Consider the following 14,781-nt stretch of genomic DNA (forward strand, 5'->3'; position numbering starts at 1 on the left):
TTTTAATATTTACCATTGGCATAAGGTTCAGAAATTCATTTCTGTTAGAAACGAATGTCTTCGTAGAAGTTTTTTAAAGAAAAAACCTGTTTTACCATTATCACTAGATTTACATTTATTTTTATTGATCCCACGAACAGTACAAGGAAAAGTAACTGATGTCTGAGAGGAAACAGGCGTTGCCAAACCATATCTCGCATAAGTGGGGAAATGCGTCCTTGACTACACCACCTTATCCTGTAATACTACAAGGAAGCAATTTGTATCGTAAGTGACCGTTGCAATGAGTACTTGACACTTCGAAGAAACTATGGAACTATATATTTAATTACGAGTACATCAGATTCGTACCGATATAAAAATCCTGTAATCTGATATCGTTTTGTCAGAAAAAAGACCACCGTTCTTGTAATTAACCGTGAAGTTAACTGATTGGTCAATTACTTAAAAGGAAACAGATATATTTTTCCATTCCTGTTTTTCCAACGAGCATTTAGATATCATTCTGTCTCATCACTGACTTATTATCGCATACACACTGTCACGTGCTCGTGGGTCGTACACGCTGCAGCAGAATGCGTAGTTCGTTGCTTGCCTTCTCACTGCTTTTGGTAAGTAATATTTGCTGTTTTCGTCGGGTGTCCATAATTTTAACACTTGGGCTTCTGAATGCTAAACGTGAATTCTCTGTTTCTATTCGCACCAAACTGATTACTTTTTTGCCTAAAATGGTGTAGAGTAAATTCTACGTATTTAAATGTAAGTGAAAACGATTCGATAAGTTTTACAGTTCTTTGAGTTGCTAATTGATGTATTCATTTTTCTACTGCGACACACGACCGTCAATAAATTAAAGTTAAAAGAAAGAATTTGTTAACAAATTTCACCAAAGTGGTGCGCCATGCACACGTAGATCATTTTGATACATTTTTTCACAGTTCTGAGAAGTCTGAATACCTTGACAAATGTTCTCATTGTAATTGTACACGTAGGCAAATGGTGAGCTCTAATCAAAATGACACCCAGGAAGAAAAGATATCCTAAGACTTATAATTCGAGCTGTTAAGAAAAGCTTGTTTTGTAAATAAAACCGCCTTTTCTTGCCGTAACTTAATTTATTTTTCCCCGAAACGAATATTATTGGGTATTATGGACCATAAAACAAAATGTAAGTTTTTAAATAAATACAAGTTTCTGTGATTCAAAAACAAATTAATCTACTTGTATATCAAAAGTACGAAATAATAAAAAGCATTTTTTACTCTGTGTTCGACTGTACCTGACACAGCGCGTTATACCTCTGGACTGAGGAATTACGTACGACAGTTCTCGATGCTTCTTCAAAAATTTTGATGGAAAATTTTACGAGGCAATTTCTTTTCTTTGTTAAATCTGTGAGAAATTTCGAATTTTGCTGCCAATTCAAGCCAACTATGGGCATTAGCCTGGAATATAAATCTCCGATGTGTGCTACAAGCATTTCTTCGTAAATTTCTTCAAATGTTCATTTGGAGAATCCCATCTGGAGTGTCGCAGATGTCTGCTGATTCGCTACAACGATTTTAGTGTCCTTTGAAGTGTGGTTCTACGAACATTAAAACGACCTGCAGTAGTCCTTCCGTTCACTTCGGTTTCCAAAGCACTTGAAACCGCCTGCTTCATTGCACTCGCCGACCTCTTCCGTCGACCCCCACCAGCGGGCTTTTCCTTCAACCCTGCACTGTGCACTAAAAGGAAAACAAAATTATTAGTTATATGGTCTATACCACCGAACTTTGGTATGGCTCATACTACCCGAGTGACACTGCGCATTAAAACTTATCGGAAACAGAAACCGGCTTCAGTGATTAGAATTTCATTGTTGTTGTGGTCTTCAGTCCTGAGACTGGTTTGATGCAGCTCTCCATGATACTCTATCCTGTGCAAGCTTCTTCATCTCCCAGTACCTACTGCAACCTACATCCTTCTGAATCTGCTTAGTGTATTCATCTCTTGGTCTCCCTCTACGATTTTTACCCTCCACACTGCCCTCCAATACTAAATTGGTGATCCCGTGATGCCTCAGAACATGTCCTACCAACCGATCCCTTCTTCTAGTCAAGTTGTTCCACAAACTTCTCTTCTCCCCAATCCTATTCAATACCTCCTCATTAGTTATGTGATCTACCCATCTAATCTTCAGCATTCTTCTGTAGCACCACATTTCGAAAGCTTCTATTCTCTTCTTGTCCAAACTATTTATCGTCCATGTTTCACTTCCATACCTGGCTACACTCCATACAAATACTTTCAGAAATGACTTCCTGACACTTAAATCTGTATTCGATGTTAACAAATTTCTCTTCTTTAGAAAGGCTTTCCTTGCCATTGCAAGTCTACATTTTATATCCTCTCTAATTCGACCATCATCAGTTATTTTGCTCTCCAAATAGCAAAACTCCTTTACTATTTCATTATTATGACGGAATCTACATTAGGCTACTTAAATACTAAATAGTAATATGATGATATTACTGCTTACCTCTGAAAGCATAAACCGATACAGAAAATTAACTGTTTAGCAGCTTTGATACTCAAAAACAAGTGAAATTTAGCTGTGACACAAACAGAGCAGCATTCAAGCTGTAGAAAATGGCAGAATGATGTCTGCATTTCATTCAAAGCACTTCATGCTTCCACTGTTTTGCGACAAAACCGAGAAACTCCAAGTGGCCCATACTCAAATGGTTCAAATGGCTCTAAGCACTATGGGACTTAACATCTGAGGTCATCAGTCCCCTAGAACGTAGAACTACTTAAACCTAACTAACCTAAGGACATCACACAGATCCACGCAAGAGGCAGGATTCGAACCTGCGACAGTAGCAGTCCCGCGGTTCCGGACTGAAGCTCCTAGAACCGCTCGGTCACAACATGCGGAAGGCCCATACTACACGCAGGCCCACATTAACTGCAGTTCTCCTGTTCCCAGCGTTCCGTTAAAATGAGCAGCTGGCCTTACCTAACGCTATTTACTACACTCCTGGAAATTGAAATAAGAACAGCGTGAATTCATTGTCCCAGGAAGGGGAAACTTTATTGACACATTCCCGGGGTCAGATACATCACATGATCACACTGACAGAACCACAGGCACATAGACACAGACAACAGAGCATGCACAATGTCGGCACTAGTACAGTGTATATCCACGTTTCGCAGCAATGCAGGCTGCTATTCTCCCATGGAGACGATCGTAGAGATGCTGGGTGTAGTCCTGTGGAACGGCTTGCCATGCCATTTCCACCTGGCGCCTCAGTTGGGCCAGCGTTCGTGCTGGACGTGCAGACCGCGTGAGACGACGCTTCATCCAGTCCCAAACATGCTCAATGCGGGATAGATCCGGAGATCTTGCTGGCCAGGGTAGTTGACTTACACCTTCTAGAGCACGTTGGGTGGCACGGGATACATGCGGACGTGCATTGTCCTGTTGGAACAGCAAGTTCCCTTGCCGGCCTAGGAATGGTAGATCGATGGGTTCGATGACGGTTTAGATGTACCGTGCACTATTCAGCGTCCCCTCGACGATCACCAGAGGTGTACGGCCAGTATAGGAGATCGCTACCCACACCATGATGCCGGGTGTTGGCCCTGTGTGCCTCGGTCGTATGCAGTCCTGATTGTGGCGCTCAGCTGCACGGCGCCAAACACGCATACGACCGTCATTGGCACCAAGGCAGAAGCGACTCTCATCGCTGAAGACGACACGTCTCCATTCGTCCCTCCATTCACGCCTGTCGCGACACCACTGGAGGCGGGCTGCACGATGTTGGGGCGTGAGCGGAAGACGGCCTAACGGTGTGCGGGACCGTAGCCCACCTTCATGGAGACGGTTGCGAATGGTCCTCGCCGATACCCCAGGAGTAACAGTGTCCCTAATTTGATGGGAAGTGGCGGTGCGGTCCCCTACGGCACTGCGTAGGATCCTACGGTCTTGGCGTGCATCCGTGCGTCGCTGCGGTCCGGTCCCAGGTCGACGGGCACGTGCACCTTCCGCCGACCACTGGCGACAACATCGATGTACTGTGGAGACCTCACGCCCCACGTGTTGAGCAATTCGGCGGTACGTCCACCCGTCCTCCCGCATGCCCACTATACGCCCTCGCTCAAAGTCCGTCAACTGCACATACGGTTCACGTCCACGCTGTCGCGGCATGCTACCAGTGTTAAAGACTGCGATGGAGCTCCGTATGCCACGGCAAACTGGCTGACACTGACGGCGGCGGTGCACAAATGCTGCGCAGCTAGCGCCATTCGACGGCCAACACCGCGGTTCCTGGTGTGTCCGCTGTGCCGTGCGTGTAATCATTGCTTGTACAGCCCTCTCGCAGTGTCCGGAGCAAGTATGGTGGATCTGACACACCGGTGTCAATGTGTTCTTTTTTCCATTTCCAGGAGTGTATAATTCATAAATCTCAGTTTCCTATACTGAGGTTTTGGTTCACTCACTAACTGATATCCCTATGCCATATGCCATCCAGTGACTTGATTCGAATTTTTATTTGGCCCTGTTAAATTATAGTCTGTATAATGATTGTACTAAAATGTAAGACAAGTCAATGAATATAATAATACAAGGGCAAAAAGAGAAGAAAAACAAATAATACTGTAAATAAAACAAATACACAACAAAAACCACAGAATTACAGGCAACACACATGTAAGATATACAATATTACATACTTTACTGTACAAATTACATCATTGTAACGTAACACATCTTTTACAAAGATTATAGCTCCATAAATTCATTTCAATTGCATGCATTATGATTTATGAGAAATTGTTTCACTTTCATCTTGAATACATAAGGGTTTTCATTGTCCTTTCTTATATGCAGTGAGAGCTTGTTGTAAATTCTTATCCCAGCCTGGGTAACTCCTTTTTATTCAATGAAGAGTGTTACTGAAGGCTTTGCTTCTGACTCGTGGCATAATTGTGAACATCACAGTTTGGAAAAGTTTCTCGCTGAATACAAATATCGTCAACGAGCAGATGCACTGACTTGTGAGTGCCAATACCCCAAGTGCCTTGAACTGGTGCCTACAGCACGTCCGATTTTAAACATCACAGATCAACCACAAAGCTCGTTTTTGTATTTTGAAATTGTTTTCCTGTTTTGCAAAATTTCTCCAGAATACTGTACCATACGATATTAGAGAGTGGAAATATGCAAAATATGACAGCTTTATTCTTTCCCTGTAAACACAGGGCGAAATAGCTCTTAGCTCAAAGCATGCTCAGCTTTCATTCCATCTTAATTTACTATCCATATGTATTCCTAAAAATCTCAAAAATTTTATTTATTTTCTGACAATTGATGTCTATTTGAGGAGCTTTTAAGTCGTTATTTGCTGCCTGAAACTGCATTAAATTTATTTTTGAGAGGTTTAATGATAGACAATTTGCTGCAAACCATTTCTTGACTTGTTGCGTTGTTGTTTCAGTTGTAATCTGTGCTGAGGATTTCAAGCCCTTGGTCGAGATACTTGTATCATCAGCAAACGTTTATATCTTTGCATATTTACTTACTGACGCTGGCAGGTCACAATGCAAACTAAGGAGATCAGTGGTTCAAGGAATGAGCCTTGAGGAACTCCGTTTTTAATAGTTCCGCACTAATTTTATTGTTTCACCTAGAATTTTCGGAGGGTATCACTGCTCTTGTTGTTCTGGCCTTTAGTCCAGAGACTGGTTTGAAGCAGCTCTCCATGCTACCTTATTCTGTGCAAGCTTCTTCATCTCAACACTGCTTTTAATATTCGTTAAATTCAGACGCAAGTAAGTTCTCATGCTGTCAGCTAAGTAATCATGTTAGCGTTTTAAACTGAATACGTACGAGGTGTATGAATTCAGCTCTCACATCTGCTGAATAAGGGAAATTTTCATGATCTGAATTCCCATCCCATGATTTTGCGATGAAGGCTAGTTTGCTTGTCACGTTTGGTTACAGGTTAAGTGTTTTTGGTTCGAAACCCTATCCATAACGCCATGGACGATGCCACGGTACCGACCAGTGAGGGGTAAAAACCACAGCGTCGCATGGCAAATCTTTCATTACCGATATACAGCACTGCTGGTCTTCGATGTTAACTTCTTACCATAACTTTTACTACGAGTAAACGAATATTTGATTGACGTGATTAGTGTATTCTGTATTTGAACAACGTCCGTCTGGTGTACCACATAGTGCGATATTTTGGGAGACTGTGATTTCAGCCAGTAACACATCGTGTCCGAAGGTTTGTAAAAGTACACTACTGACCATTAAAATTGTTACACCACGAAGATGACGTGCTACAGACGCCAAATTTAACCGACAGGAAGAAGGTGCTGTGATATGCAAATGACTAGCTTTTTAGAGCATTCACACAAGGCTGGCGCCAGTGACGACACCTACAACGAGTTGACATGAGGAAAGATTCCAACCTATTTCTCATACACAAACAGCAGTTGACCGGCTTTGCCTGGTGAAACGTTGTTGTACTGCCTCGTGTAAGGAGGAGAAATGCGTACCATCACGTTTCCGACTTTGATAAAGGCCGAATTGTAGCCTATCGCGATTGCGGTTTATCGTAACGTGACATTGCTGTTCGCGTTGGTCGAGATCCAATGAGTGTTAGCAGAATATGGAATCAGTGGGTTCAGGAGGGTAATACGGAATGCCGTGCTGGATCCCAACGGCCTCGTATCTCTAGCAGTCGAGATGACAGGCAACTTATCCGCGTGGCTGTAACGGAACGTGCAGCCACGTCTCGATCCCCGAGTCGACAGATAGGGACATCTGCAAGACAAAAAGCATCTGCACGAACGGCGTTTGCAGCAGCATGGACTATCAGCTCGGAGACCATGGCTGCGGTTACCCTTTACGCTGCATCACAGACTGGAGCGCCTGCGATGGTGTACTCAACGACGAACCTGGCTGCACGAATGGCAAAACGTCATTTTTTCGGATGAATCCAGGTTCTGTTTACAGCATCATGATGGTCGCATCCGTGTTTGGCGACATCGCGGTGAACGCACATTGGAAGCGTTTATTCGTCATCGCCATACTGGAGTATCACCCGGCGTGATGGTATAGGGTGCCATTGGTTACACGTCTCGGTCACCTCTTGTTCGCATTGACGGCACTTTGAACAGTGGACGTTACATTTCAGATATATTACGACCTGTGGCTCTACCCTTCATTCGACCCCTGTGAAACCCTACATTTCAGCGGGATTGTGGTGTCACCGCCAGACACCACACTTGCTAGGTGGTAGCCTTTAAATCGGCCGCGGTCCGGTAGTATACGTCGGACCCGCGTGTCGCCACTATCAGTGATTGCAGACCGAGCGCCGCCACACGGCAGGTTCGCCCCGTGGTACAGTCGACTTTGCTAGCGATGGGTCACTGACTAAATACGCTCTCATTTGCCGGGACGATAGTTAGCATAGCCTTCAGCTACGTTATTTGCTGCGACCTAACAAGGCACCATTATCAGTTACTATTGATATTGTGAATGATGAACCGTCAAGACCGACGTTCGTCATTAATGGATTAAAGTTAAGTATTCCACCAGCTACGTCCGCTTTTCTAAATTCTAATTTCCTTGTCCTGCTCCAGACCTCACGCCAGCCTGCGTGAGCTAAAACGCGTACCTTTCGGCCTCCTCTAGTAACACGGTGTTGGCTCTCCTGCCAACCACAACAAGGATAATGCACGACCGCATGTTGCAGGTCCTGTACGGGTCTTTCTGGATGCAGAAAATGTTCGACTGCGGCCCTGGTCAGCACATTCTCCAGATCTCTCACCAAAAGTCTGGTCAATGGTGGGCGAGCAACTGGCTCGTCACAATACGCCAGTCACTACTCTTGGTGAACTGTGGTGTCGTGTTGAAGCTGCATGGGCAGCTGTACCTGTACACGCCATCCAAGCTCTGTTTGACTCAATGCCCAGGCGTATCAAGGCCGTTATTACGGTTCTGGGTACTAATTTCTCATGATCTATGTACCCAAATTGCGTGAAAATGTAATCACATGTCAGTTCTAGTATAATATATTTGTCCAATGAATACCCATTTATCATCTGCATTTCTTCTTGGTGTAGCAATTTTAATGGCCAGTAGTGTATTTCTGATCTACTCTGTATAATTAATGGAGAACCAGAACTGCACAGACAAAATTCCGGAGGTTTCTGTGGGATAATTTTGATATAAACGCAATCTCCAAAACGTGCAACACAAAACACAGTGAAGTGTGCAGACAAAAAAGTAGCGTGACGTAGTCGTCTCTTGTGATACTCTTCCACTGCATTCGATGAATCAACAGGTGAAGTGCATACCGGCCAGCACTTCAGCAGTAATATTATCCATAACACTGTATTATCACTGTAAACATACGACGGAAAAGAGCACTATTGAAGGCAATCCTGAAGATGCGGGGTGAAGTGGGCGTTACTGTTGTCGACAGCAACTGGCGGGAGTGAATTTAGCAAGAGTGTTTCAGACGAGACGCGGAGCGCGTGCCGTCGACATTTCTACTGCTGGGCAAATATTTTCAGTGCAACACAATTAGAAAGGTAAGAATTCAAACGTACTGAGCCACAGGTAAAAACGTGTCTCCTGTATGAGACGCTCAGAAAGTGCCAATGATAAAAATTTCGTCGGTGGAACTGGGTGCTCTCCTTGTAAATACATGAAATAAGAAATTTACGCAAGACTAGTTACTATGGTAGCCTTATCGATGACTATATCATGTGACAATTCAAACATTCAAAATGTCCCCTTCTTGCTACTACACATGCATGTTCCCTCACAACATTGCTGCCTCCATGTTATTAGTATGTATGACTAGAAGACGCCTGACATACCAAGATGGAAAAAAAGAATTTGATTCACCTAAAACGATTTAGAGAAGTCATGAAAAAAAGGTCGATTTTCGAGCGGGGGTTCAAACCGTCATCCACTCGAACACAAGTGCCGTGCTTTAGCTGCTGCACTAACTCGCTGAGTCCTGATTGCAGATACAACAGGATCCAAACAGGAATAACCAAAATGAGATTTTCACTCTGCAGCGGAGTGTGCACTGATATGAAACTTCCTGTCACATTAAAACTGTGTGCCAGACCGAGACTCGAGTTCGAGTCTCGGTCGGGCACACAGTTTTAATCTGACAGGAAGTTTCAGGAATAACGAAATCTGCTCCAGTGAGTAAATACACATTACAACACATTTTGATAGTGTCCAATGTGCCGTTGTTGGAATAGAGTGGACCTGGGTTCCACTGTTTATAGAAAATGAAAGGGTATTGGTTAAAAAAAAAAGTACGGTCTTGTGGCAGTGTTGGTTGGGAGGTCCTGAACGACTTCGCAAAGTGCTACAGTCGCTGTTTTTTTTTAATTTATCTGATAAGTGTAGGTGTGTGTTATGTGGTGTCCTGCTGTGTTGGAAGGGAGAAGAGTGAAACCCGGCCCCGGCACATCGTCTGCTCTTGTCGAATAGCAGCAAGGCGGCTGCAAAGCTTAACATCCCCGTCTGACAAGAGGATCACCATCAACAGCGTCATATGACCTCAATTCATGAGACACTACGGAGACGTTTGGTATTTAAACGAGAGTTTTGGCGCAAAGACTAGTGATCACGTCTTTACGTCACCGCGTTGTTTTTCATTTGGTTATAAGAGTGTACGCCCCCTGCTAACGTGAGGTCAGTGGCAGTTTTGATGTTTACAACGAGTCTGGAACCGCGCTGTTGCTACGGTCGCAGGTTCGAATCCTGCCTCGGGCTTGGGTGTGTGTGATGCCCTTAGGTTATTTAGGATTAAGTAGTTCTAAGTCTAGGGGACTGATGACCTCAGATGTTATGTCCCATAGTGCTTAGAGCCAATTGAACCATTTTTTAAAAATATATTTATGTATGTATTACAACGCGCTACTCTGTTTTTACTTGTCTTTATACATTCTCCCCAAATATTAAATCCGATCGTACACTTTTTCATATATTGGGCATGAAAGAGTTCACATAGCTAAACATCCGAACGTAAATGAGTTACGTCTTTGCTTACATCTGGTTACACTGGGAAGGACGTTTGTGGAACCTCGTCTCCGACGGCGGGACATTGGTTCGCGGCGCTGTATATCTTTTTACAGTCAGATGGAGCTACACAGACCTTATGCTACTGATGTCCTCTTCGTACGCACTTTATGCCAGAGAAGATGTGTGTAGTACCACAAAAATCCAAGGTCGATATTATAATTCAGAAGCTATAAATGCCGGAAATTACTTGCTATGTCAGAAAATTCACCATATCGTGCGTTATTGCTTATCAAAAACAGCACCTCGATACGTTTACTTGTTCTGAATATACATTGCCATAAAAATAGGACGCAACAAAAAAATGGTTCAAATGGCTCTGAGCACTATGGGACTTAACATCTAAGGTCATTAGTCCCCTAGAACTTAGAACTACTTAAACCTAACTAACCTAAGGACATCACACACATCCTTGCCCGAGGCAGGATTCGAACCTGCGACCGTTGCGGTCGCGCTGTTCCAGACTGAAGCGCCTAGAGCCGCTCGGCCACTCTGGCCGGCTTAGAACGCAACACCCCCGAGGACTGTGTTCAGTGGAACCTGGGTACTGAGGCGCTGCAGTGTAAGTGAATCATCTGTCGCGATCATCGGCGATCGAAAGAAGCTCAGGAGGCCCGCCCCTACACTCTCTGTTTTGACTCTCCAGGCAGCAACTGTGCTGAGTTTAGAGGAGGACAGTGTTTGTTTTCTAGGGGTCAACCACGCCCCACCAACGATAACGTTGTGGACGTTCGCATTCTACAGGCGCACGTCACGATCGGCGCTTTATGCGAGCAGCGATGCCTGACCGAACATCATTCTGGGACAAAATCTAGGCACACACAGCGCCTTCTGTGTCACCAGGGACCACTGGAAACCGTCTGCCTGCAGCATCCCTAACATCATGTATGCCTCTTGCTAGGCTACCGCCTACACCACGACATCACCGAGCATGGGCAGTCTGGTAAGAATGGACTGGAGAATGGAAGGAGCTCTGTTGTCTTCAGTGATGAGAGTAGGTTCGACGTTAGTGCGAGCAATGGACGAAGTACGCCCCACAGATGAAGAGTATGGAGACCGAGATTATGCGCGACTTACGCACTCTGAATGCAGGTGCGGCTCGATCGCGCACTCTAGTAGAAGAAGCGACGGCAGCACCTCTGATGTGGTGAACACTGTTTCACAACAACCAATGCAGAGAACAGGCGTCGGCAGTGCACCTGATGTGTTTTTCCGGAAAGTGCTCCCTCTCTTTCTACATCATCCCTGAGCTCGGTGGTAGTTTTGGGGTAATGGCGGCACCACCTCAATTTTAATATCAAATTAATTAAATGGTCAATTAATTACCCTCACCCACACTCCTAATCCTGTCCTGTTGGTAGGAATTTTGAATTTTGTCAGGAATTTCAGATATGGTGAGAGTTCCGTTGCCCCAAGCTGTGCTGACGTTTCATCCTGCCCCCCACCCCGGAACTGACTGGAACATCAAAATGGCAGTGCAATTTCTGGCACTCAAATCCAGGTCCTTCTGGGCAGAAAGCCCAAGTGCACCTCCTTACACAGGAAAACTGTCCAGATGCGCGAGAGGAAGGTTAGGATAGTGTACTTTAGGTTGGGTGGGAAACTGAAGTAAATATGGGTCCTAATTAGGTATTTAATCATAAAGGTTGGGCCTAATTAGACATCTATATTTATAGCGCTACACGAAGAGCACCTAAAGTAGCAATACAGATCAGAAAGTGACGTTGTCATACAACTGGTGTTATCCTGTTAGGGGAAAAAATTCACAAAACCACTCAAAACGAGTGGCAGTCGTACTCACATTCTATTTAGGAAAACCCCTTCACCTATGTGGTGTGCGTACTCTAAGACCTTCAGTACACACACTATCAGATTATTTGACTTGTCGCTCTAACGAAGTAGGCGAGTGTCAGCAACATGTCTCGTGGTCTTATCGTGGCGTGTCTATCTTCTGCCGTTAGGTCAGATGATAGAAATGCCTCTTGCACGTTTAGAGTAGCAGATTGACGGTGACCAAAATTGACAATCTGAAGTTCCTTTGGTCTTGGTACATTAGTCTTATTCTCACATATCTCTGATACTTGACAAAGTGTGTACACATTTACCTTCATGGCTATGTACAGGAATATGGTAATCTTATTAGGCGCAGACGGAAACTTGACTATATACTGGTACAGACAAATGCAGACTGGTACAGACTGGTGCAGATAAATGCAGACTGACTAGTCGGAGGTCTGTACGCTCGTTATAATACCTCGCGCATTCAGGTTTCACTGCACGAGTGTGATCCATGAGGAGAAAAGGTTCTACGTTAGCAGCAATCTCATTGGCTGCGTTACATATTAAAACGCGGATCGGCGGAAGCAGAATTTGGTCCATCTCTAAGGCAGCGCCATCTCGTAGTGCGGAGATGGACGAGCAGTGCGCCTGCGCTCTTGTTCTTAGCGGGGTGCGTTCTAGTGGGAAACTTGTGTACACGCTGACTACGCGGAGCTATGTACACAACAACCTACAAGTTAGTGGGAAAAGGCTGGAGTGGAAGCTACTGTCTTTATTTCTGATGGGAAATGTGTTAAACTGATGACCTGTTGGTGTTGGACAGAGAGAAGTTTAATCAGCGTATTACCCATAAATATACAGCTGAGGGCTATGTCTGTCGCTGTTTGACATGAGCATTCGCTACAGACGACTCCTGCTGCACTGATCAACAATCACTCTACAGCTCTGGTACTCGGAATTCAGGAAGGCTAATACATGCTACTACAACGGATGAAAATGCTTCACTGTTCTAATTTCGCATCATAATTTTCGTGAAAAAACTAGCACGCTAAACAACGGGTCATAATGCAACACATGTGTGGGGATTGAGAAAATCATTGTAATAATACGACTACCGCAAAAACCGACCCCAAAAGATTGCAACGGGAGAGAGGGGTGGTAGTTGCGCTTGTGTTCTTCTCGCTGTGCGGTCACAAACTAACCACCTTAGAGCCAGTCTTACCTCCCCCCTCTTGCCACCTCTCATCCCCCGTCTCCTCACTGTGTGTAGGGATACAGGCCTCTTCTATCCTGTCATTGATGGTCCACAAAGAGATCCACCGGGTGGCATTGATACACTGTCTCCAGATATTAGCAATCAGTCACAGATGGACAAAAAGGACAGGACGTTTCCTGCAATCTGTTAAACGTCTTTCGACGGGCCCCCCTGGAACAACAACAAAGTTATGGAGAGCTCTCCAAATCGCTTTTTCAAACATCCGGTGGTTAGGAAACGGACAGCTGCTACCAGTTCTGCATGCCACCGTGCAACCCGTTCTGCAAGTGGGCAGTGCCTTGGACAAGCCTCCACAGCGGAACACATGGCTGGGGACGGTCAGAGTGTTATCGATGCCAACAAAAGTCACACATACGCAATAGGCCGCGACATCACCAGGCCACAGAACACACCGAGATAAATGACGCTACTCCAGTTGCAAGTTTCTTGGCTAAGAGTGCAGCTGTGACTGTCTATAAGACACACCACTCTGGACTGGCATTCGGGAGGACGACGGTTCAACCCCGCGTCCGACCATTCTGATTTAGGTTTTCCGTGATTTCCCTAAATCGCTCCAGGCAAATGCCGGGATGGTTCCTTTAAAAGGGCACGGCCGACTTCCTTCCCATTCCTTCACTAATCCAATGAGACCGATGACCTAACTGTTTGGTCTCTTCCCCCAAACAACCCTATAAGACACACCCCCACGCCGCGAGCAACCACCCCCGCAAGCGCTCGCCATTCTGAGAGGGAAAACACTTCATTGTAACAATTTTATTTAACGGCAATGCATCTCTTATAAGGGAGCTTCTGTTAAAAAAGAACACACAATCGCAACGATAATAAATGTCCTGTTTCACGAAAATAGGCGCAGTCCATTTTCTTTTAGTTTTATGAGCAAAATGGGTACAGTCTGAGAGCATTACTCGTTTTCAAATTATAAATTGTCATGCATGAGGGCATTGCAATCTTTTTGATGATTGAATTATCAATACAGAATGGCATCTACAGAGTCATTCTTTTAAGTTTCACTGCAGGATACAGTTCGCATCTCTCTCCCCTCGCATCCCGTTATTCTGCGACATCCAACGACGTGAAAAAAAGAAAAAGAAAGAAAATCTACAGCACTGCTGCCGATTACAGATTAGCAAACTGCAGAGGTCGGAACTCTATAGTGATACATCTGACAGATGTATTAACTTATCTCATAGATTCTATACATGTCCACTATTTTGCTGCAAGAACTACCGATTGCTGCAGAATGTCCTGTTATTTTGAAACATTCATCAGAGTAAACAAAAAGCGATAATTTCAGCTCCGAAGATAGAAAACATGTACGTTAAGTGATTTCTTTCAGTCTGATGTACAAAAATACACAGATTGAGAGCATCACTAGCATTCAAATCAGCATCCATAAATAAACTCTCATGCACATGTGCATTAGAAACGATTCAGACACTTGAAATAACAGTACAGAATACAACCTTTCACGCCATTTGCTCTCATGCCGGGAAAAACACGATCATTTTACAAAATTCAAATGGCTCTGAGCACTATGGGACTTAACATCGATGGTCATCAGTCCCCTAGCACTTAGAACTACTTAAACATAACTAACCTAAGGACATCACACAAC

At 44.4% G+C, this 14,781-nt stretch overlaps 1 protein-coding gene across 1 annotated transcript in view; it reads left to right on the top strand.

Moving 5' to 3' along the window:
• Positions 1 to 473: 473 nt before the first annotated feature.
• The window catches only part of LOC126278479 (uncharacterized), a 139,002-nt gene continuing 124,694 nt past the window's right edge, over positions 474 to 14,781 (top strand). Inside the window, exon 1 of the mRNA XM_049978628.1 lies at positions 474 to 611. Coding sequence (XP_049834585.1) covers positions 576 to 611 — 36 coding nt within the window. The 5' untranslated portion in view covers positions 474 to 575. The remainder of the gene's footprint in view (positions 612 to 14,781) is intronic.

The sequence above is a fragment of the Schistocerca gregaria genome, chromosome 6 (assembly GCF_023897955.1).
Source record: "Schistocerca gregaria isolate iqSchGreg1 chromosome 6, iqSchGreg1.2, whole genome shotgun sequence".
In the NCBI taxonomy this organism is placed as follows: Eukaryota; Metazoa; Arthropoda; class Insecta; order Orthoptera; family Acrididae; genus Schistocerca; species Schistocerca gregaria.